This window comes from Aedes albopictus, chromosome 2, assembly GCF_035046485.1.
Source record: "Aedes albopictus strain Foshan chromosome 2, AalbF5, whole genome shotgun sequence".
Lineage (NCBI taxonomy): Eukaryota > Metazoa > Arthropoda > Insecta > Diptera > Culicidae > Aedes > Aedes albopictus.
In genome coordinates, this window is record NC_085137.1 from 12,669,512 (window position 1) to 12,695,576 (window position 26,065).

Here is a 26,065-nt window from a genome sequence, read left to right on the forward strand (position 1 = left end):
TTCGGTTGAAAAGAATTGCATTTTCAATGTTTTTTCAAGGCATTTTTGTTTGTTCCTAGATATATAGTTCATGATGACAGAGGAAAAGTATATGTATAATGTTGTGGTTTGATAACGTGTTCGCATTCGATTCTCCAGGCGAACACAAAGAAAGGAGGAAATGGCTATAAGTATTTGAAAAACCTACTTATTAATGAAATTCGTCATTGACTTGCTTCTCGGGACGAGCCGATCGCAGCGTCCTTCGATGCACCAATCAAAGGACCTCGCTCGCACCTGCTCGCTTGCTTCTGGTCGGCACGTTGATCCTATTGACCACCACTTTGACCTGCCGAGGCAAAACATCCCGATGCTTGCCCAGGGGAATCTCTTCGTCCTTCTTCAGTCGGCTGGTTGCTGTAGCGACCACCGGCGGAGGAACCGCCACCACCGGTGCCACCGGATGGTCAATAATTTCAATTGATTTTCCGGATTCAACGGATCTGGTGGAATCGCTTCGTAACCGAATGACGGCTCCGGGGCCTTCGCTCGGATCGACGTTTCCACTGGCGCCGCCGCCCCCATAAGTGCGAGTTCTTCGCCGTTTAGGTGCAGTGGGTTTGTCAACTACCGTCGTCACAGTCTCCGTTGGCGCTGTGCTGGCCACATTATCTTCCGGTTGGCTCTCCTCGGTGGACCGATCCGAGATGAGACGCCTTCTTTGGAACAGCTTCAAGATTTCAGTGTTTCCACTGATTTTAGTTATTCGACGAATGGTTCGCTCACCAGTTCCGGGCGTGACACACCCGGGGTTGACCGTTTCTTCCGGTTCCGAGAGTTCCGTGGCCGATGAAGTTGTTGGCACTTGTTGATAGGGCGATTGAGGCAGAGCAGATACCATCAGATCCTGCTGGGTATCTTTCCTTCGCTTATTTCGAGGAGCAGATTCCGGTTCCGAATCAGCATTCCGGCGTCGATTGCCCAACGTAACCGGACTGCTGGCGGCCGCTGGCATGTGTGCGACGCTCTGCCTGGATGCCAGAGTCGTCAGCTCACATTCTACCAGAGCAGCCCGCAGAGTGTTCAACAACATAAATCTTTCGTTCTGGAGCTGCATGGAATTTTGATCGATCTGGAACTTCTCCGAATTCAGGCGCATCATTTCGCTATCGATTTGCATCTTCCGGCGCTGAAATTCGCTCATCTTGTTGTCAATCTCTTGCATCTGGTTCAGCAGGTTCATCACCGGTGCGAAGGTATTCACCGGTGGTGCTACCGTGGTGGCCACTAGCGGAGTGATACTAGACTGCAGGGGCATCCGGGTGAGCACATCCGGTTGTGGCATGACCACGGGTGAGGCAGCTAGGTGGATACGTTGCTGATGATGGTGATGCTGATGATGATGATGATGTGGTGGTGGTTCTGGTGACATCACTGGCGACGGCGGAGTGGGCGTGGGAATTGATCTAGATCGGTCCGGTGGAGACATGGGGTGATGAGTAATCATGGAACTAATTGCTGGTGGAATCAGTTTCTTTTCGCCTGGTGATTTCCATGGCCGTGGTGATGCCGTTCTGTGAATGATTGAAGCTGTCGAAGTCGCTATGACCGTAGGATGTTCAGCAGGTGCTGTAGTAAACTTTGAGTTTATTGCAACGTCATTCTGCTTGTTCTTTGTTTGTGTTTGTGTCTCCGGATCGCTTGATTGACTGACTGACGGTGGAGGCGTATCCTCAATGACCACCACCACTTCAACATTTTCCGCCTTTTGTTCGTCAGCAATAACAGGTTCCGGTTCTTCTATCACCTCTCGCCGACCTTTTACCAAGTTGGGACCCTTCAACAAACTCTTCTTCTTTTTCTTCTTCTCCGGCTTTGATGGCTTAGTCTGCTCAGTAGGAATTTCAGCTGCATCTTTTACTGCCATCGGTTCATCTGATCCCTTAGATTCTTTATCATCCGGAACGTCCTTCTCTTGCTTATCTTTGGATAAAATTTCTTTCTCCTTCAAAATGTCCTTCGCCCTTAAATCTCTCCCATCCTTAACGCTCTCTTTCAATGTTTCCTTTTCCTTCTCTACGGCGGCAGCTTCCTTGGCCGTATCCTTGGGTTCCTCTTTATTGGCAAGCCGTTCCGATTTGCCCGATGATTTAGGCACCGGTGACTCTTTCCGTTCGCTCCGATCCGATGGTTTCCCCACTTCGACCACTTCCACCTTCGTGAGTCCATCTCCTGGGTCCTTTTCCTGTTCTTTTTCTTTCCTAGTTTCCCTGTCTCGGTTGTCCACCTTGTCCCTATTTTTATCATGATCCTTCGTCCGGTCGTCCCTGGTTCTACTTTTCCTCCCGTCATCATCGCGGCTCCGTTGCTTGTCCTTATTGCGCTCCTTCTTCGACTCATAGTAGAGCTTCGGATCGGCCGACTTGGCTCGGGTTTCTCGAGAAGGTTTGCTGCTGGTACTACTGCTGCTATTGCTGTTAGCACTACGCTCAGCTTCCGCACTCTTCTTGACTGGCGTTGAGTCACTGAAAAAAAAAACGATAAAAATATATGGTTAACTTGTACCATGCACGTTTCGGAATTCCATCGTCAGATGGCAACACTGATTGATTGACAACACTGCTCAAACGAAGTTTAATATGTAACTTGCAATTCTACTGAACGCAGACATTTAGTGAATTTAGAAAGTTCTTTAAAGACGTCTGTGTAGCACAGTATTCCTGGCAACACTGCTGGATAAAATTAAGCTGAATTCTAGACAGGCAATCAAGCAAAGATAAAGTAAGTGCCAAGTGGTGTCCAATGTTTCTCCTTCTTCATGAATTAACCCTTCTAGCATGTTGGGTTTGACGAATCAAGCTTGCGTAGATCACGTTCAACGTGCCTGTTTGGATCATATTGACCCCAATATATTACTAGGGTTAAATCAGGCACACCCGAAGTCATATTTCACGTAGAGTGTGCTTCTCTTGGCAGTGGCGTAACAAGGGGGTGGTAGAGTAGAAGTTCAACACTTGCAGATCTGCTGATAAGTATGTAGGGGCCCCTTCGTGATTATCAAGTTTTTGGAACAGGGCACACAGATGGCTGTTATTAACAATTGAGGGAGTTAGAGGCAAAGGAATGTAAATAACGATTTCATAAAGTATTTCTTATCAAATTTTCCATGAAGGGTTTCGGCGGGAACTCCTTCGGGCAAGGTAAATACATACCTTGGCTTCGGGGATATCTTCTACGATCTATCTTGCAGTTACTTAAAAGACTTCTACAAAAATTCCTCAAAGATTATCTTCAGAACATTTTTCAGGGATTGGTTCAGAAATTCTTCTGAGCATTGATTTAGGAATACTTACGATGATTCCTTCAGGAACTTTCCAAGAAATCTTTTTAGGAATTCCTTCAAGGTTTTTTTTAGGTATTCCTAAAAGCATTCGTTCAGTAATACCTCTTCTGATTTCTTCATAGAGTCCTTCATGGATTATGTCATGTAGTTTTTCAAGGAATCTTTCAGATGAACCTTAAGGAATTTCTCAAAGGATATTTTTACAGATTTCTCCAAGAAGGAATCTTGCAGGAGTTCCTCATGGAAAATATATTTCATGGATTTCTGAGATCATGATTGGAGCCATACCTGAATGGATCCTTGGGAGATTTTCTAATGAAATTTTGGAAGAATTCCCGAAAGAATCCTTGTGGAAATGCTTTCAGGAATTTTTAGAGGATTTTTTGGAGGAATTTCTAAAGGAATCTATGAAGAATCGATGAATTCCAAGATGTATTCGAAAAGAATTATTGGGTTGATTTTGGAGGTATCTTTGATGACATTCTGGAAGGATTACTACAAAACTACAGTACTAGAAGTGCAAAAAAAAAAATAGAAGCAGAAGTAGAAATTTTGAAAGCAAAAGGATTTTGGAAGAACAAATGATGGTATGCCTAGATTATTTTTCAAAGACATCAATGGCGCAATCATTAAAGAATTCCTCTCAAATTTTGAGTAGCAAATAAAAAAACCTTCAAAAGAATTCCTATATATTCCCTTGGAAGAAATTCTGCAGGTGTCCTTGGGGGTATTTCTGTTGCAATCCCTTGGGAATGAATGTGTTTATCCTTGTAGGATTATCTGAAGGCAAACATTGAGAAATCCCTGAACGAACGTTGCTGGAAAAAAATCTTAAAGAAAAAGATTTAATCTTCACTGGACTTTCTTAAAGGATTCTTGAATGAATTGTGAAAGAGGACTTGAAAAAAACTGCCTAAGGAATCTTTGGACGATGTACTACATACAGCAATTGCCGGAGGAATTTCTGAAGAAATCCCTTTAGGTATAACTAAAGAAATGCTTGAGCAAATTCGTAAGAAATCCTTGAAAGGACTTCAAGAAAAACCGTTTGAGGGATTGCAAAAGGTTTTCTTGAAGAAATTTCTAAAAATAAATCTTGAAGGGATTTATGAAGGATTTCTCTGGAAAATTACTGAAGTGATTATGTGGGGTAGCTGGTAGCCCCAAAGGAATCTTTAAGAAAGTTTTTTATGGAATATTTGGGAATACATATTCTGAAGAAATTCCTTCAGAAACGCGTGGAGGAGTTGCCAAAGCAATCGCTGTACCAACTTTAGAAGGAAATATTGGAGGAATTTGTAAAGAAGTCCTCGAAGTTATTCCTAGATAAATCGTAAAAGATATCCAAGAAAGAGTTCTTGGAGTTCCTCACTTGGAACAAATTCTTGATGAAATCATAAAAAAAAAAAACATTTTTAGAAGTTTCGTGAAGCGAATCCGGACGAAACTGGTGTAATCGCTAGAAGACATATTTAAAGCTATCAATAGAAAAATTCCAGATGGAAAAAATACCTAAAAGTTTCATTAAAAGAATCCCAGTATAATTTCTTGGAGGAATTTCTAAGAGAATTCTGAAAGGAATTTTCACATTTTTTATTAGATTTTCTGAAATATTTCTTCGGAAATTTCTTTTGGATTTTTTTCAGTCATTACTTTGGTAATCTGTGCAGCAATTCGTAAAGGAATTTCCCAATTCTTTCAGCAATTTTCTTAGGAATTCAATTCTTGCGAATTGAAAAAAAAAATCCAAGAATTTACAACGGAACGGCCGAAGAAAATCTCAGAAGAATTAGCTAAGGAATTACCAAAAAATAAGGTATATAACAGAGAAATTCACAAACAATTTCCAAAAAAAAAAATCACAAAGCCATTCCTAAAAGTATTTTAGGCTCGAACAGGTGCGAATGGAATCAATGTAGTGAATTCTAAAAGAATACTTAAATAAATTCTGAACGATTCTTTGGAAAACCCGTAAGAGGATTTATTGAATGAACTACTGAAAAAACCATTGGAAAAAATCCTGAAGAAAATTTGGGAAGAATTTATTAAAGGCATCTTTTAAAGAATTCTTTTAGAATTTTGAATAAAAGCGATCCCTGAAAAAATCCAAAAGTAATTCTCGATAGAATCATTGGAGAAACTATTAAATAAATTAAACAAGGAAGCTTTATCCGATTGATGAAACCTTAGCAGGAGTTACTACCAAAATCTTTGAAGAAGTTCTGGAAGAATCTTTTGATAATTTTCCAGATTTTTTTGAACAAATATTTGAAAAATCCTTGTAAATATCGCAATAGACATTTTAAGAAGAGTTCCCAGAGAAATGTGGGCGAAAATCATGAAGGAATCCTTTTGAAAACTCCTAGAGTTGCTGAATATTAGGGAATTCGTTGGAGCAATTCCCTAATATTCAGATTTTTTTTGAAAGAATTCCTCCAGAACTCCTGCAGAAGTTCCTCTGAGAATTGTCTAAGAGAAACTTGTGTTGAAATCCTGGGATATTGAAAAAAAAATGCAATGGATTCTCTGGAAATTTCCTGGAGGAATTCTAGAATGAATTTCTTAGTGAAACCTTAGAAAAACTCTTTGAAGATTCCTTGCCGAAATTTTTCGAAAAAAGCGTTGCAGTAATTTTTGAAGGAATCCTTGGAGTATGAGTGATTAATGCTTGAGCAAACGCCAAGATAAATTCTTGGAGAAATCTCTGAAAAGTGAACGTTTTATGTGAGCAATCCTTGAAGTTTTAATTGAGCAATCCTTGAAAAATCTATGGAGAAATGCTTAACTTCTGCGAGAAAATCATCAAAGAAATATGGAGGATCTCCTGAAAGAAACCGTGGAGGAATGTTTGAAGATATTCTAGCAGGAATCATTGGAGATTTTTTTGTAATATTTTTTTCTGGAATTTCTTAAGAATTCTATGGATGATTTTCTAGATGAATCCTCAGAGATACAATTGATAGAATCTCTGGTGGACTTCTTCAGCAAATGTTCCGAGAAAAACTCGATGAAGCTGTGCAAAAATCTTTCGAAGTACAGCGAAGTACTTTTGAAAACATCCTCGGAGACAACACTGTCAGAATTCCTGAAGGAGTGCTTAGAGAAATACTTAACCCTTATGTGGCCGACAGGGTACCCGGATACCCAGCGCCCATTTAAAAAGCACGGTGTAGAGAAAAGTACAAACGTTTGTAGGACACATAACGGTTAATGACATCCATGCATAATAATTGTTCCGAGAGCAGCTTTGCCGGAACTTCACTAAAGATAGTTTTATATACTCATATACTATTCCCGGAAGGATTCTTGAAAGAATTCTTGAAGGCGATCTCGTTAAAGCCTTGAAACTATCTTTGGAGAAAACCTTCGAGGTATCCCTTTAAGAATTCCTGAAGGGAATCCCTAAAGAAATTTTTGAAGAATTTCCTGCAGGTATTTTCGGAGAACTCTCACATAAGGGGATCCTTGGAAAATTATTGAAGTTACCTGAAGGAATTCTGGGACGAATAGCTTGAAAATATTCAAAAAGAAATGTCTAGAAGAATTTAAAAATGAATTCCTAGAGGAGTGCATTCCAAAAAAAAATCAAGGAGGAATCCCTGGGAGAATTCCGAAAGAGTCTTCCCTGGATGAATGTCTTAAACATCCCTGGAGTAATTATAGTAAGAATGTGTAAACTCTAAAAGAAACTGCAGGAGGGAATCCCGAAAGAATCCCCGGGAAATTTTTAGGCAACTTCTTAGAGAAATTCCAAAAGAAATTTCTGGAGAAATCCCTACACAAGTTTCAGAAGGAGATCTGTGGTAGAATAATGTGAGGAATCCTAGGCTAAAACAATCGTTGGAGAAAACCCTTGCGGCATTTCAGGGGAATTTTTGAAGGAATTCCTTGACAATTTTTTGGAAGAATCCCTGAATGACTTTCTAATGGAACAATCTCAAGACATCCCTAAAAAAAACTCCTAGAGGAATCTCTGGAGGAGTTTCTGACGAAATCCATGGATGAGAAAACAAGAATCTCAATATATATCCCTGAAAGAATCGAAGGACGAATTCAGGAGCTGCAGGGGGTATTCTTGAAGGAATTCGTGGATGGTTGCCTGAACAAATCCGTGGATAAACTTCTAAGGGATTTCTTGCAGAAAATTGTAAAAGAATCCCTGGATGACTTCTTAGGGCATTTCCTGGCTCCCGTATGCATTTCTCTGAAATTATCATAAAGAATTCCTATACTTATCGCTGGAGATTTTTTTTTTCTAGAAATCCTCCAAGTAATTGAAAAATTCTCCAAGTATTCAGGTATTCAGTGGACAAATTCTTGCGTAATGATGGAACGATTTTTGAAATTCCTGAACTAATCGCCGAATACGTTTTTTAAGATATCCTAAGAAGAATTACTAAAAGAACCACTAGAGGAATTCCTGGAGCAATCCCTGGAAGAGTTCCCGCAGCAATCCCTTAAGAAATGTCTGGACAAATCCTTGGAGCAATTCCAGGCGGAATCCCTGCCAAAATTTCTGAATGAATATCTGGAGGACTTCCTGATTTTTCCTAAAAGAATTCCTGGATGAATCTCTACAGAAATACCTGGATAAATTCCTGGAAGAATTCCTGAAAAAAATCTCTGATTGAATTCCCGGAGGAATTCCTGAAGGAATCCTAAGTGGAATGCTCAGAGAAATTTCTGAAGGAATCCTACGAGGAATTCCTGAGGGAATTCCTAGTGGAATTCATGTAGGAATCCCTGGAGGAATACCTGGATAAATTCTTGGAGGAATTGATGTAGAATTATCTGGAGGAATCCCTGAAGCAATCTCTGGAAGATAACCGGAGAAACCCCTGGAGGAATCTTGGCAGAATTTCAGGAGGAATTGTTGTAAAATTTCCTGGAGGAATCCCTGAAGCAATATCTGGAAGAATAACTGAAGAAACCCCTGGAGAAATTCCTGGGGGACATCCTGGAGGAATCCCTGACACAATTTCTGGCGGAATTCCTGGAGGAATTACCGGAGAAATGCCTGCAAGAATTCCTGGAGAAATGCCTAGAGGATTTCCTGAAGGAATTCATAGAGGAATCCTTAGAGAGATTACTAGAGGAATCGCTAGAGAAAAAATCTTGGATGAATTTCTGGAAGAATCCTTGGAATTCCTGGAAAAATTTTGAAGGAATCCCTAGGGGAATGCCTGGACGAATTTCTGAGAAAATTTCTAGAGAAATCACTAGAGGAATTTTTGAAGGAATGCCTGGAGGAAACCCTGGATAAATATCTTGACAAATCCCTGGACCAATCCAGTGGAGGAACCACTGGAGGAATCCCTAGAAGGAACTTCTGGAGGAATTCCTGGAGGAAGCCCTAGAGAAATTCCTGGAGGAATTCCTATAGAAAATTCTGAAGGAATCACTAGAGGAATTCCTGAAAGAATCCCTAGATGAAATCCTGAAAGAGTCCCTTGAGGAATTTCCTGAATTTTCGTGAAAGAATTGATGAAGGAATCTCTGGAGATATAACAGGATGAATTCTTGAAGCAATCTCTGAAAGAATTTCTGGTGGAATCTTTGATTGAATTTCTGGAGGAATTCCTTAAGAAATCCCTTGAGGAATTCCTGGAGGACTTCCTAGTGGAAGTCTTGGAGGAATACCTGGAGCAATGCCTAGATAAATACTTGGAGGAATTTCTGTAGAAATTTCTGGACGAATCCCTGAAGAAATTCTGAAAACAATAAAACACTGGAATAAATCCTAGAAAAATCTCTGGGGGAATCCCTGGAGGACTCCCTGACACAATCCCTTGAAGAATCTCTGGTGAAATTCCTGGAGGAATGCCTGAAGTAAATCCTACAGTAATTACTGAGGCAATTCCTGGAGGGATCTCTGGAAGAAATCCTGGAGGAATCCTTTAAGGAATTCCTGGAGAAATTCCAGGGGGGACTACTGAACGAACTCCTGTAGGTGATGATTAACCTGGGCTTGTTAGGGGAATATCTGTAAATAAAAGAAAATCGGGTTAAGTACGGTTCCTTTGAATTCCACTAAGAATTTGCATCCTTTGACAGATACGTATTTCGACCTCAACTGTAAGGTCGTCTTCAGTGTCTTGTACTTGACTCGACTCCTGTAGGAATTCCTGAGGAAATCCCTGTAGCAATTCCTGGAGGTATTTGCAGAGGAATTCTTGGAGGAATGGATGTATTCCTGGAGAAATTACTGATGGAATCCCTGGAGAAATTTTTGGGGGAATCCCAGAAGAACTCTCTGAGGAATCCCTGGAAGAATTCTTGGATTAATCCCTGGAGAAATTCCTGGGGGAATCCCTGGAGGAACTCTTGGGGGAATCCTTGGAGGAATTCCTGGAAGAATTCTTGGAGGAATCCCTGGAAGAATTTGTGGAGGAATCCCAGGAGGAATTCCTGGAGGGATTTATGGAGGATTGTTTAGAAAAAAGAATCCTGGAAGATTATTTAGAGGAATTCCTGGAGATATATTTAGAGGAATTCCTGGAAGTATCCCTGCAAGAATTACTGGACGAATTTTTGGATTTCTTAGGGAAACTCCTGCAGAAATTCCCGGAGGAATCCTAGGAGGTAAATCAGGGGGATTTTCGGAAGAAATCCCAGGAGGAGGAACTGAAGAAATCACAAATGGAATTCTTGGAAAAATGGTGTAGCAGTTCCTGAAAGACTCCCTGAAGGAATTCCTAGAGAAACCCCAGGATGCATCCAGGTATTCTTAAGGGGATTCCTTAACGATTCTTGTAGGAATTCCTGGATGAGTTTCTGGAAAAATTCCTGAATGAATTCCAGGATGAATCTCAAGAAGAGTTCCTGGAAGAATCCTTGGAGGATTTTTTTTTTTAATAATCCCTGGAGCTGTTCCTGGAAGAATCTCAGCAGAATTATCCGAGTGAATACTTGGAGGAAATCCTAAGGGAGGAGAGATTCTGAAGGGAATCGCTGGAGGAAGTCATCTTGGGAAAATACCTGAAGAATCTTCCAGGAAGAATCCCAGAAGCAATCCCATGAGGAATTTCTTGGGAAACCTCGGAAGAGCTGTTCTATACAAACCCTGGAAGAATTTCAGTAGGAATCCCAGGAATCCTGGAGGAATTTCTGGAGGATTGTTTAGAAAAAAGAATCTTGGAAGATTATTTAGAGGAACTCCTGGAGATATATTTAGAGGAATTCCTGGAAGTATCCCTGCAAGAATTTCTGGACGAATTTTTGGATTTCTTAGAGAAATCCCTGCAGAAATTCCTGGAGGAATCCTAGGAGGTAAATCAGGAGGATTTTCGGAAGAAATCCCAGGAGGAGGAACTGAAGAAATCACAGATGGAATTCTTGGAATAATGGTGTAGCAGAGCAGTTCCTGAAAGACTCCCTGAAGGAATTCCTAGAGAAGCCCCAGGATACATCCAGGTATTCTTAAGGGGATTCCTTAACGGTTCTTGTAGGAATTCCTGGATGAGTTTCTGGAAAAATTCCTGAATGAATTCCAGGATGAATCTCAAGAAGAGTTCCTGGACGAATCCTTGGAGGATTTTTTTTTATAATCCCTGGAGTTGTTCCTGGAAGAATCTCAGCAGAATTATCCGAGTGAATACTTAGAGGAAATCCTGAGGGAGGAGAGATTCTGAAGGGAATCCCTAGAGGAAGCCATCTTGGAAAAATACCTGAAGAAACTTCCAGGAAGAATCCCAGAAGCAATCCCATGAGGAATTTCTTGGGAAACCCCGGAAGAGCTTTTCTATACAAACCCTGGAAGAATTTCAGTAGGAATCTAATTTCTAATTTCTGGACGAAAAGGACGCAAACGGCGAAGTACTAGATTTGTAGTAATGAGCTGAATTTTTGTATGGTGAGAAGGTAAATTCTCCGTTTGTGCAAGGAAATTGTACAAAAAATTCCTGAAGGAATTCCTTGCAGAAGTGCAGAAGGAATTCCTTGAGAAAATCCTGAAGAAATCCTCGAAAGAAAGCACTGGAATAATCACTGGAGGAACCTCTTAGGATATTCCAGGAAAAAATCCCGGAGAAATGTGTGGTGAAATTCTTGAAGGAGTTCTTGAAAGAATCACTGGAGGAACTGCAGGAAACTATGGGAAAATTCCTCGAAGAAATTGCATCGTTGTCTGCAAAATGTAAAACTTTCTGAAGAATCAAACGTGTGAGGAATTCGTTACGCCCATGCGTGTTGGGCGTAGTCGACATTGGAGAGTTGCGATCGCGACACAAGTGGTTGATGAGACTAAATACATGAAGAAATGTGTGTATAGGTACTTACCGTTGTTGCACCGGAGGTGGAGTGGGCGTTACCGCCGGGCGCGAAATCCGCAGATCGCATTCAAGCTCCATGGCCAGGTCGGGCGGTGGCGATCGATCTTTCCGCTTGTTGCGCTTTTTTTTCTTCTTCACCCCGAGGGGAGACGAGTGATCTTGGGGTCCACCGGCTAGCGAAGGTCCTGGTGTTTTGGCCCTCCCGGACCGTGTGGGGGGCGGTTGCTGCTGTACGGATTGTTGTTGTTGCTGCTGCTGCGGGGCTGGAGAACTTCCAGCGGATGTTGACGGCGGAGCAGATGGGGGTGTTGCACTGGGGTGAGATGGATCACTGGAGCTGGCCGCATGTGAGGAATTGTCCTTGAGGCTTTGAGCGGTGGCATTGTCCCGCCTGCTTCTACTTCGTCCCCGGTTGCTACTTCCGGTGGATTCATTCTTGTCGGTGGTGTTACTATTGTTGTTATTCTGGGGTTTCTGATTCTGTTTGCTTGAGGTGGTGAGATTCGAAGAGCTTCCGGATTTGGTGGTTGCTTTGGAATTTAAGGAAGAAGACGTTGCATTGCTGGATGAAGAGGATGAAGGTCGCGACGGTGACGATGTGGATGACTTGGCACTGTCGCTGCGTTTGGAGTGTTCGTGCTGGACGAGATTTGGTTTGTAGGTTTTGGAGCCCTTGGGCTTGCGTGCGGCCAGTTCCGGATGTGTTGGAGCTCTGATTATTCCGGAACTGGGCTGTTGTTCAGGAGGAGATGCTTTCTCAGGCGAACTTATAGTGGGTGGTATCTCGGCTTGTGTTGGCGCTTCTTCAACGGGTGTATCTACTATTGGAGGTGTCTCTACTACCGGTTCCGTGGATAGGGTCACTGGTTCTGGAGGTTGTCCAACATCATTTTCCTTGGGAGTCAATGAGTGCTCTACGACCTCTTCTTTAGGAGGCAATGAGGGCTCAACGACCTCCTCCTTGGATGGTTGCAGAGGATTTTCAATCGAATCTGGTTGATCGGTCATGTTGACGACAGATATCTCAACTGGTGCAATTTGAGGAGGTTCAGGTTGCTCCACGGCAACCGAAGGAGTATCAACGACTTCCGAAGGAATCTCCGGATTGGACGAGCTATTCTCCGACTCGACCGTCGGTAATACAATAGGAACGGTATCGTCCGCTGATGAATCTATCGGAACAGGCAAATCGTCCACCTTTTTGTTAAGCTCTTCCACCGTACTGACTCTCAAAAAGCAAGGGAAATTAGGAGCCAAGCGCTCATCCAACATCTTCTCAATCTGCTCCTGGTCGGGATCGCCATCAAGATCCCCCATGTCCTCTCCATTATCCTCACTAACAATCGAATCTATTTGCTCATTGGGAAACATTTCATCCGTAGGAGAGCTAGGACCCGAAGAGCTACCTTGCCTGACGGATTCACTTCCCTTCATCAGCAGCAGCTCAGCACGTTCAAACAGATCAACCGTATCAAGCTGCTCATCTTCGTCCGTCAGTCGAAGGTTCTTGTCCAGCACTTCCGTCGCAGAGTAATCCGCTTCGTTTGAGCTAATCACGCTATCTTCTACTTCACCTGCTGGGGTCGCCTCTCGAACTGATTCCTCTGTCACATTCAAATCCAACAAATTCAGATCCAGTACCTTCCCGATTTGCTCCAGCAGCGCTTCCGGAATCTTGTCCGAATCAACGCACTCGTCCGGCTCCAACATACCGCAGGAAGTCTTCGTTTGCGCCGTGCTGTCGTTCAAATTGAAGTTCCTCAACTGTCGTCGGACTTCCGCACGGAGCTTCTGCCGGGCGTGGGTCTTCAAGGCCGTCTCGTATTTGCTGTCCGGGTTGTTGATCACCTGCTTCAGACTGTGCTTGTTCATCGAAGTGAGCTGGTTGATGAGCTTGCGCGTCACCTGCTCGGCACTTCGCTCAATCGAAGCACGGCGTTCCGGGTTGGTGGTTGTGTTGGCGATGCTGGAAGAAGCTGAGGGAGCCGTCGCAGTCGGGGCCGCTTCGGAGGAATCTCTTTGCGTGGCGCTGGAACAGGATGGCTGCTCGGCGTCTGAAATTATTTTCAGCGCTTCGTCAACGATGAGTGTTCTGAGCTCGTTCTCCGGCAGGGACACGTCGCCTTTGTCCTCTCGGGCGGTTGATGACTGAAAATAAAAAAAAAGACAGTTGATAAAAACATGAGGTTAATAGAGTCAGATTCTTATGAAAAAGTGCTGTTTTGCTAAGTACATATCGTATTTTTCTTTATGATTCGCAATAAAAAATACTCTATTTCTATAGAAACTTATACCTCCAACAATTGAGCATTGTTTCTCCAGTAGTTACAGCTGAGATTTCCCCAAAAAGCGTGCTGTAATTCCTCCACTAATTTCTCCAAGGACTCTTTCACAAATTCTTCTTGGGATTCTCCCAGTCATGTCTACTGGGACTCCTTCAATAGGTTCTGTTAGGATTTCTCAAGGAAATTCAGCCGAAATTCATTCATGGGTTACTCCTGTGAAGTATTTCCTCAAGAATTCCTCCTAGGATTCCTAAATAAATTATTCGTGGTTTTGTCTCTGTAATGCATGCTGATTCTTTCAGGAATTCCTCCCGAAATTGCTCCTGAGATTCTTGTTACGATTCCTTCATAAGTTCTTCTTGTTATTGATTCCTCAAACAGGGAGAACTAGGTACGTGGATTTTTTCAGCATATCCTCTAGGGATTTATCTGAGGATTGCTTCAGGAATTCATCTTGCAATTCTTCCAAGAATACACACCCTTGTTGGGAATCCTTCATAGATTCCACCTGCCATTCTTCCAGGGATTTCTACTGGAATTCCTTTAAGGATTCTTCCAGATTTTTTCTAAGGTTTTCTCCAGGAATTCTCGAAAGAGTTACCACAAACAATTCCTGCCGTGATTTCGTTTCAAGTATTTCTCAATGTATGTTTCTCCAGTTCTTCCTTCAAGAATTCTCTGGGGATGTTTCCAGAAATACTCTTGGGATTTATTAGGAATTCTTGCTGGAATTGCTGCAATATTTCAGGAATTCATCTAGGTGATTGGATTCCTTCTTTCAAGGATTTCTCCAAGTAAATTCTTCCAGGATTGTTTTTTTTTAGTCGGAATGGGTGATTTCAATTTCTCTGAAATCACATGCACTGTTGTTTGAAGTTTGCTTCTTGAGATTTGTGCGTCTGATGCACTGTTGAAGCAGGATTTCAAAACGTTTGTCCTTAAATCGTTTACCTATAGAGTCTATAGACTCTTCAGACTCAAATATGTATAAAGGCACTATTTCCGTACACAAAGTTGCTACTAATTATCAAGCTAAGTTGTTTGTTGAATTTGTCATTTCATCGATGACCGTTTTCTATTATTTCTCCCAGGCTGATCATTGTGACATCACTCAACTGTTATTTTGTCTTGATCGTGACAATTTCCTAAATATCAAGGCATCGAGGCTGCCGCTCGCATTTTGTCAAATATGCTGGCATACTAAACTATGTTGAGAAACAATTAATCGTAGTACACCGTGTCCAATAAGTTCTCATACAAAATACAAATTTAGAAAATATCATTTTATTTCACATATGTGATTCATATTTTCAAAGTGAATACATGTATTGAAAGGTCACACAATACTGATTAAATAAAGCATACGGTTTAGAATAACTTTATTTTCTATTTGTTTTTATAAGCCTAGAAGTACGCTTCCGTTTTCTGAAATCCGTTTTCTCCGTCACGCATGAAAAATGTTCGATAAGTTTTTCATTCTACGGAAGCGAAATAGAGCCCATAAGGATAAATTTTGAGTTTGAATCTCAAGTTACGTACCAAATGGATATACTAAGGCTTAAACAATACAGTTTTAGTGATGATATGGTAGATATTGGCAATTAAGCTCAACTTGGGCTGATTTTCATGAAAATACCCATTATATCAAAGATGAACATCATAAAACCTAAATTTTGGACAAAATTTACCACAATAGGAATACAAGCATGTTTTAAAAGTGAAAATGATGTGAATCAACCAGATAAGATGCACACATGCTTTTTTAACACAACAAATCTCATTAAAACAAGGTAAATGGATATTTTTGTTTAATTTACGTTTTACTTTGTTCAAAATAAAACGGCTTCGTACTTTACCAATAAAGGATCTCATATTTTTTCTCTTCTGGTCATAGTTGCTACTAGCAATGAAGAGGACAGGGACCTAATTTGTTTCAACTTAAAACCATTACTCGTTAAAATACGACGAAATACCAATGAAATGGCGTGCGTGCCAGCTGAAATGGACTTACGACACATGAGCGATCAGCAGAGAAGGATAAAGGACAGTTAGTTCCAAAACATATGCTGTATTTGGTGTGTGTTAGTTGGCCTTTCAATAAATAAATGTACTTTGAAAATCCTAATTACAGATGTGAAATAAATTGAATTTGATTTTGTATGAGAACTTATTGGACACGGTGTATGCATTGCCCTAGTCTTAAGAAACTTATGCCATCCTAGCAGTTATTAAAAGTCATTCATTCTATTATCAACCTTCAACTACTGCAGATATTTCACTAATAGCTCTGCTAATAGGTTTTGGACCCAGATGATTTCAAGTCGTTTTTCGTTCCGGCAGCAGTACGTAAGCGATCGTAAGAGTGGAGATGAAGAAAAATTCCTGCGGATCAAGCCTTTCGAAGGTACGAACTTCAATAACTGGCGGTACATACTTCTGGCGTTCTGGAGCAGTTATAAGGTTGTACCTAGGTTGTACACTGTATCGAGAAGGAAGCTATCGAGGAAGATTTCTGGAAGATCCTAGAGACGGATTCTGCTGTGATCAAGCTGCAGAAGGAACAGCAAATAACAACGCGAAGAAAGGAAGATAACAGGGGCCTGTAGCATAATGAAAATTTTACTAATAATAGGGTCTTGTACCATTTGGGCAGGTGTACCTATTTTGGGCACTTGTCGCTATAACTAAGTCAATTTCAAACCGATTGATTTGGAATTTTGTATAGAGTTGGGCAAGTACAGTATCTGACTCTGTACAAAAATTCAAATCAATCGGTTTGAAATTGACTTAGTTATACACGCAGAGAAATAAATTGTAAACACAATTAAAATCTAGTTCAAATCAACCAATTTTTCAGTTTACTATAGCGACAAACTAATTTCAAGTTTAAACTGAACTGTTCCATTGTTTGATAATACAAATATTTTCATTTGTCGAAATTTTTGACAGTTTGTTAAAACAAACAGAGATTTGGTAGATTCAATATAAAATAACGGTTTGTTTCAAACGACTGCACTTTTGCTATTAACAAAGCCGGAATGTGATTGTGTTGGTGACGGCAGCTCCTGCGGCAGCTCGGAAATCTATTTTTAGAGCTCGGCAAGCGGATGGGAAGGAGATCGAATAAAAAGAGACAAAAAGGCGAAACCGACCAACTTTTTGCGAATGCTGTCTTTAGTACCTGCGCGTTATCCATCACGGCCAAAACTGCACTTGGAAGTTGCAGTGATGGATTTGCTACACCTTCTTCGTTGTGGCGAAGTTGGGGTAAGTTTTTAAAAGATGTATGAGTGCTTCCAGGCCATGTTTGTGGTCCCCATTTTGTAGAAAAAAATGAAGTTTCTAACGTTGTATGAAATAATGGTGATTGGTTGTTTTAATCGATAAACTCTAAGTAAGAACAGAGAAATATAACTTTGGCATAAGTAAATTCTCGGTTTGAAAATCAATCAAGCGTTTTATTGTTTCAAACAAGCGTCATTTTTCTGCGTGTAGCGGCAAGTGCCCAAAATAGGTACACCTGCCCAAATGGTACAATACCCATTAGTCTTGTAGCTTGTAACTTGTAATTTCCTGTTGCATAAAAATCATACAAGTACAAGTTACAAGTCTAATATTACAAGTCGGTTGGGCTAATATTATTAGTAGAAATTACAAGTATCTGTTGCATAAACAAACTACAAGTATAAAATATTAGCTTTGACTTGTACTTTTGATTACAAGTCTCAAAGGTCTTGTAAAATAATTTACTACCCGCATAAACGATAACCATAAGACGTGCTTAACCACCTATTCGGGATAAAATTCGAACAGCATGCGGTATTGTTGAACCATCTACATTACGGTCCGTGTATGGTGTTGGTTTATTAGGGAAGTTAATTTTAATTATTGCAGAAGTCATATTTAGTTTTAGATATATCAATTCACTATTTTGATGAACTCAAAAGATATTATTTATCTAACATTTCCACCTTAATTCCAGTTTTCGACGATTAAGTTTAGCAATATGTAGGGGTAGGCGGGGCAATATGGACACCCTATGGTTTTTGCCAACTTTACCTGGCAAGATGTCAAAAAAGTTTAGTTTTTTGATACATTTATCCTTTTAAAGTCTATTTAGCATCTATTGCATAAGAATGCTCACGAAGAAAAATGATTTATCCACTTCAAAAAATGTTCTGAAAAATGTTAGTTTTTCATGACCGTCTTCAAGCATACGGGGCAGAATGGACACCCCCATGGGGCAATATGAACACCATGAGATTTTTACGAATTTCGTACATTATTTACATCTATAAAGCCATTTCATTACAAAACAACTCTCTCTTCTTGGCGTAACGTCCTCATTGGGACAGTTCTCAGCTCAGTGTTCTATGAGCACTTCCACTGTTATTAACTGAGAGCTTCCTCTGCCAATGACCATTTTGCATGCGTATATCGTGTGGCAGGCACGAAGATAGTCTATGCCCAAGGAAGTCAAGGAAATTTCCTTTACGAAAAGATCCTGGACCGACCGGGAATCGAACCCGTCACCCTCAGCATGGTCATGCTGAATACCCGTGCGTTTACCGCCTCGGCTATATGGGCCCCATACAAAACAACTATTATGGATGAATAATACGCCGAAGTAGTTCATTTTTGTTCAGTTAATTTAAATTCAGGCTGTTTTGGATAAAGCTTCGTTTTTGTCGGCATGTACAGCTATGCCCACGGTGTGTCTAGTAGAACAAATTTATTACAAAAAAATGGGCATCGTTAATTTTTACGCTACGTAAAAGTTGACGCTACCAGCTTTCATTCAAGCCCAACATCGAAATATTCCATCGGGGGAACTTTTTCATACAAAAATTGGGTATGTTTGTTAAGTAGAAATAGGGAATAATTTGGAACCGTGCATTTTGTATGGGGAAAAACAGTATTCTGAAAAAGTTGTTCGGGATCCCTCGGTGGATTTTTTTGAGGGACCCTGCAAATGAAAGCTGAAAGCCTCTATTTTTGAATAGCGTAAAATTTGACGATGCCTATTTTTTTGTTATAAACATTTCCCATACACACGCCGTGATGCCTAGAACAACTATTTTCCACTGCTGTCGTTTTTTGACCAATTTGTTTCACCCTATGTCTACTATAGTGAACATTTAACCGAAAATATACTGAAGTCGAAGAATTTGGATGGTTTGTGATTTAGGTTATATTTTTCCCTTGCCGCTTCTTTCAAAAAGGTGAGTGTCCATTTTGCCCCGGCAGCAGAAGATGTTTCCAAACTTGATTTTTGATATAATAAAGAAGAAAATATTAACATGTTAAACATGTAGATGCAGCAAAACTACTTGCATGTGCTCTAGAAATATCAGGTTTTAATCGACCTGCAATAAATTAATCACTAAATCTTATTTTAGATGGTGTGAAAATTATAATTTCCATGCACAAAAAACGGAGGACGCAACTTTTTCGTGTAAATCAAGTATAATTTTAATTTCGAATGTTTCTTTCCTGAAACTAAGTTTTAGACAAATGCACTATATTCTGCATTCATTAAAAGTTCAAAAAAGTTCGCATATTTCGAAATATTGAGGGTGTCCATTCTGCCCCGGGTGTCCATATTGCCCCGCCTACCCCTATCCATCGGTTTAATCATAGACTAATAGTTTAATAGTTTAATGTTCGAAACTCATTAAAATTGAGTTGATGTGCACGTCATCATTTCTGCTGATTTTCTCAAACCCTCCAAAGCTTCTACAATACCCATCTTGGATTGCCGGCTGTTCGGGCCCGTATGAAGTTGATCTTCAATATTAACTTCTTTTCTCGATCAGCCTAGATAGCTGTGTAGTGTCGGTAGCGATTGTCTCAATTGGCTAAGAATAACACTACGGACCGCCTGTTCCGGTGGTAAGAGTCCACCAACAGGTGACCCCTAATTCATGGTGTGATGCGGCTTCATGCTTACCGTGCCTAGGAATGAATGGCTAGGGGGGTCTAATAAAAACCTAACCGCAAACGGAGCCTGTGGAGTACTAGGGCGCCCTCCACAGTATGTTGCCCTTACTGCGCTAACCGGAGCAATGGTGCAGTGGACCTTGTGTTTCTCCGAGACAATCGGCTGCCCTTCTTGAGTCTCACTTGAGGCTAAATAAGGGCGGGATTATGAAGATGTTGTTGATTAGTTTAAATTTTCACCTATATGGTTTCGCATTATGCGATTTATACAGTGTATTCTGTGTATCCTCGCCTTTGGCGTTTTCCAATCGATACCGATCTGGATTTGTTGCTGCTGTTCTTTGTTGTGCTGTTGTTGCGAAGAGTTTAATCTTGCCTAGTTTAGGTAGTGGCTACGGTTAGGATAGCTCAGATCAATCTCCAGCATAAAAGAACAGCAACAATCAATCTTTGCAGACTTATGCAAAATGGTACAGCCCAAGTGGCGTTAGTTCAAGAAACTTACTTTCGTGAGGGGAATTTCTATCTAGGAAACCTTGTGAATCCGGTGTTTGCTACTTTCAGTAAAAATGAAATGGCAAACTCAAGTGTCATGTCTCGAGCATGTGTGCTTGTCAACAACGCAATCGTTGCTACACTCATCTCTGAACCAACTACTAAAGATGTATGTGCTATCACAATCGATGTATCTGTTGGAAACCTCAATAGGAAATAGTTTTATTGTTCGGTTTATTTACCGCATGATGAACCATCCCCTACGGATGCTTTCAAGCAAGTCATCGCATACTGAACTTCAAAAGGCCTTTCGCTAATTGTTGGCAGTGATGCTAATGCTCACCATATAATCTGGGGCACCTCAGACAACAATTTGAGAGGCTCAAGTTTGATGAAATACTTAAGTAGTACAAACCTTGGATTACTTAACATAGGCATTAGGCAAACACCAACCATCATGGTATCAGCTAATGATGAAGTGTTAGATATAACGCTTTGCTCTAGCAGAATTAGTCACGAGCTGACCAATTGGCATGTGTCAGATGAAGAATGTTTATCATCGCTACATCTTTTTTGAACATGTGAATGTTACTTCGCAAACTTTGCGTTTCAGGAAACCCCGGTCAACCAACTGGCATTTCTTTACCGATTTGGTTGCAGCCAAATTTCATGGACACTCACCATCCATTGACACTCCAAATGATTTAGACGATGCCGTTGATACCACAACGACCTTCATCATGGAAGCTTTTGAAGAAGCATGCCCTCTACGATCTGTGAGGATCACAAGAGGATCCCCTTGGTGGAACTCTGATCTGGTGAAACTCAGGAAACAATGTAGAAGAGTTGGAACAGACGACGTTTGGCTGATTCGGAGGCTTTCAGGTCGGCTCGCAAGGCCTACAGGAAAGCTCTCCGGTCTGCTGAACGATCCGGCTGGAAAAATCTTTGTACAAATGTTTTCAGTATCAGTGAAGTCAGTCTGTTGAACAAAATCCTTGCGAAATCTAAGGATTTCCGAGTGAACGAGCTTCGTTTGACAAATGGCGATCTGACTTCCTCTGATGAGGAAGTTCTGGAATACTCATTCAGCACACACTTTCCCGGATGTATGGATATTACATATTGAATATTCGATGAACCTGATGTCTTTTCTTGAAGTTATGTATCCCTGGCTTCGGCTATAGAATCGATTAAGTGGGAACTTAATAGCTTTGTTCCTTTCAAATCTCCTGGGGAAGATGAAATTCATCCTATTTTGCTTCAGAAAAGATTTGATTATTTCAAACATGTTAACGTACCTCTTCATGTGAACCAACATGCCTACCAATCTGGTAAGTCCACTGTGACTCTTTTACACAAGGTTGTTTACGATATCGAGAAAGCATTCGCTCAAAAGCAATCTTGTTTGGGTGTTTTCTTAGATATCGAGGGTGCCTTTGACAACGTGCCTCTCGATGCCATATTGGAAGCCGCACGGAGTCTTGGTATATCTCCAATGATTTCCAATTGGATTCACCAAATGCTCAAAAACCGATATCTCTTCTAGACATTGCGTTTAGCAGGGATTAGGAAATTGAGTGATTGTGGATGCCCCCAAGGGGGAGTCTTGTCACCGCTTTTGTGGAATCTCGTAGCAGATACGCTATTGAGGCAATTTAATAATATCGGTTTTCCTACTTATGGTTTTGCGGACGACTATCTAACATTGTTAGTTGGTATGTGTATCCCCAGTCACCACCCTTTTTGACCTGATGCAAAGTGCCCTTCAGGTAGTTGAGGGTTGGTGTCGCCATTATGGCCTTTCGGTTCCGAGTAAAACATCTATTGTTCTTTTTACGGAAAGGCGAAACCGTAATGGCGTTCGACCTTTGCGTCTCTCTGATTCTGAAATCGATGTGACTGTACAGGTAAAGAACGTTGGAGTTATTCTTGATTCCAAGCTTCTCTGGATACCTCACATTGAGTTCAGAATCAAGAAAGCTTGTATGGCCTTAGGGCAATGCCGGCAAACCTTTGGTACAACTTGGGGTCTAAAATCCAAGTATATCAAATGGATCTACACAACTGTTGTTCGGCCAATATTGGCTTATGGATGTCTTGTGTGGTGGCAAAAGGGCGAAAGGAGAACGGTCCAATCAAAGTTAGGCCATCTCCAAAGGATGTGCTTAAGGCGAAACTGGATCCATTTCCTTACTTTTTGGTTTTTGATTTTTTATTAAATAACGGAGCGATATTTTCAAAATCGGTTTTCGTACACATGTAGAGTATGGATCAGGGTATCTTCTGAATTTTTTACGCGAGAGAAAATGTTTTTCGTTTTTGCAGAAACCATTTTTGAACAAAATTTCACTAAAAAATGGTTTTTGCAAAAACGAAAAACATTTTCTTCAGCGTAAAAAATTCAGAAGATACCCTGATCCATACTCTACATGTGCACGAAAACCGATTTTTAAAATATTGCTTCGTTATTTAGGCCGATGCAAATATTTAATTTGTTTTATGTCACCCCCCGCCCCTTCAAATATCCGAAAATATTGAAGGGGCGAAAAAAAAACATGGCGGCCAATGACTCCATTTTCAATAGATAAATTGTTTACAAGCAACATTTTTTCAATAGTCGAAAAATATTTTTTCAATAGTGTGTATAATTTTAAATTTTTCAATAGTTTTTTTTTCGTTTGTTCCTTATTATTTTTTGTCCCCCCCCCCTCGTACCCAATGAGAGGTCTCGGACATAAAAGAAAAATAATATTTGCATCGGCCTTAATAAAAAATCAAAAACCAAAAAAATGAGAAAATGCTTCCAGTTTCGCCTTAATGGCGATGTCTGGAGCGTTCTCTTCAACACCCACGGCAGCGCTTGAAGTTCTCTTTAACGTTGCTTCACTACACATTCATCTCAAACAAGAAGCGCTTTCTTGCACTTGCCGTCTACGGGTACTCGGTCTGCTAGAGGAAACTCCTGTGAACCGCACATCAACACACACCTCGTTGTTTCCACTTTTAGTGAATTGGGACAAAATTGTCCTTGCTCCAAGTGATCTTACAATTGCTTGTAATTTTCCATATAGGACATTTTCCACGAAATTCCCTTCCCGGGAAGAGTGGACATCTGGTTATCTGGAAAGAAGTATTTTAGACGGCATCGTATGTTACACTGATGGCTCTCTTCTAGAAGGTCGAGCAGGTGCTGGTGTTTATTCTCTTGAGCTAAGGCTGTATCAGTCTTACTCACTTGGTAGACACTGCACCGTTTTTCAGGCCGAAATCTTTGCTCTTATGTGCGGAGTGCAATCAGCACTTCAGCAGCACGTAATGGGCAAAGTAATATACTTCTGTTCAGATAGCCAGGCTGCTATTAAAGCACTTGCTTCGGCCAACTCCAGATCGAAGATAGCTACCGCTTGTCGAACTCAAATCGATGAGTTGAATTCAGCAAACGCTGTTCACCTTGTATGGGTACCTTGCCATTCTTCCATCGCTGAAAAGGATTGGCTGATGAGTTAACTCGAACTGGAGCATCACATGACTTCATTGGCCCTGAGCCAGCTATTCCGGTATCCAAGTGTTGGGTAAAGCTTCAGATTCACACCTGGGCTGCCACTCAGCACAAACAATACCGGAATAGTTTGGAGTCATGTCGTCAAACAAAATTGTATTGTACTGAGTTGGAGATGGCGAAGTATCTTACAAATCTGTCAAAACAGAATTGCAGCATTCTGGTCAAAGCATTGACAGGCCACTGCCGGCTGAGCTATAACATGGCGAATATTCAGCAAGCTGATTCATTTGCATGTGATAGCTATGAATCCGATTATGGATTTTCTTATCATTTGATATGTAACTGTCCAGTTTTTTTTTGCGCTAACCTGAATCTTCAGGACGTTCTGTTGTTCTTGACCCGCTGTGGTAAAGAGCTATAGGCTCTTTTTACGCTTTATGCGTTATCACAGTGCTCTTTTCAGGGACGCTATGTGAACCCATTGTGGTACGCTTATGCGTGTATGGCGTTCCTATTCCCTTAATTGTCCTTTCCCCTGTCCTATCCTTTTTTCGTTCCCTTCTCCATCAGGTAAATGATGAGGAGAATAACCGTTCAATGTTCATCAATGATCAACCTCGTGCTCTTTGCAACAACAGTATACTGCGGCAGCCTTTAAGCATTATGTTTGGAAATGTGCTTGTTGAAGGCTTGCGCCGTAATGTCAATTGTTTGTAATAGGTTTGTTTCTCTGACCTGACAGTAACACTTAACCCTCTCTTTCCCATGGTAGCACAGGTAATCCACTACTTTGCACTGTTCATACAAATACAGGATAAGTTAGATCATTCCCATTTTTTCGTCAGATGTTTGTATATGTTTGATGAACTATTATGCCAGATTTGGTCAAAAATTCTCTGCTCGTTTTTGTTTTAGAGTTAAATGAACAGTGCAAAGTAGTGGATCACCTGTGCTACCATGGGTAAGAGAGGGTTAACGTTGAACTGCAGGCTTACATACAAATACAAAATGAAATAAGTACCCTAGTTTACTTACCTTAGCGTCGACTTTCGAGTTCCCGTTCGATGTCTTCGCGAAATCATCTTCCGCAAAACCTTGGAATCCTTCCCCAGGACTGCCGAACCCGTCTTGCTGCCATGGCATGTTCCCGTTGCTGAAACATAAATCAATCGATCAAAACGATTAAACTACTAAACTTCACCATTCCCCCGTTACCTCTCATTCATGCTTCTCTCCGATCGAGCAGCACTGTCAGGCGTTCCATTCCGTGATTTTCGTCCATCGGCATCGCCGCTTCCCGATGGCCCCTTCTTTCCCTGGCTTTGCTCCGGTTCCTCCGGAACGCTTTCACCGAAATCAATCATCAAAGGTGGAATCTGCTGTTGCATCATGTCGACAGGTTCCGGCAGCTGTTGCATGCCGTACTTATTGCCTCCCTTATCCGGATGCCCCTTCTGGAGCCAGTTGTTCTGGTACCGCGGATAGTTCCCATCCGGTGCACCGTTATTATTGTTCCACGAATTGTTCCGATAGGGACGGCGGTCGTCGTAATTCCTTCTTCCACCCCCACCATATCCACCGCCACCGCGATAGTTGTTCCGGCGATCCTTATTGTTGTTGTTGTATCGGTTGTCCGGTCCGTACCGATTGTTCCCTGCCCAGTTACCGCCCCCTTTGTAGTTCCCATCGCCACCCCCGTTGCGTGGATTCCGATTGTTCCACGGAACGTTATTATCGTTGTTTCGATGGCTCATACTTACGCCACCACCAGCTTCGTCCCATTCGCACAGCGCGATCAAGGCCAAGAGGGCGCCCTAAATTCAGCAGCAGCCTTTCTCGCCAGGAGAGTGAATGTAATGTTGTTTTCAGAGGGGCAGATTTCCGCCGTAATTTGTTCACTGTCGCCAATCAAAACCGACCGAATAACACTCACGTCCACTTGTTTGCACCGTTCCCAAACAAATCGCACTATTTTTCACGATTTTCACAGGCAGTTAGGGGGAATTTTCACCAAACATATTTTTCCTCGGTTTGCTTGCACTGCACCGTAAGATTTCTTTCGCGTAGTTTGTCGTTTTCGAGAGAAATTTCGTCCCGACGACGAAAAAGCGACAGCTGTCAAGCGCTGATGGTGATGCGAGGCGACATGCTGCGGAGCACGTTCGCTGATTTTTCTCTGGTGAGGGATGTAAAAAAGTAAAATTAAGGGGAGCGACACATTTGATTTGGACTCACGCTGTGAACGACG

The 26,065-nt window shown here is 41.4% G+C and overlaps 1 protein-coding gene across 1 annotated transcript; it reads right to left on the reverse strand.

Moving 5' to 3' along the window:
• Positions 1 to 25,966, reverse strand: LOC109415451 (serine/arginine repetitive matrix protein 2). Its single transcript, XM_019689327.3, has 4 exons — positions 25,033 to 25,966; positions 24,853 to 24,970; positions 11,600 to 13,740; positions 1 to 2,504 (listed from the first exon to the last, which is right to left on the reverse strand). The coding sequence occupies exons 1-4, from the start codon at positions 25,569 to 25,571 to the stop codon at positions 257 to 259; spliced, it is 5,046 nt and encodes a 1,681-aa protein (XP_019544872.3). The 5' UTR covers positions 25,572 to 25,966; the 3' UTR covers positions 1 to 256.
• Positions 25,967 to 26,065: the final 99 nt, after the last annotated feature.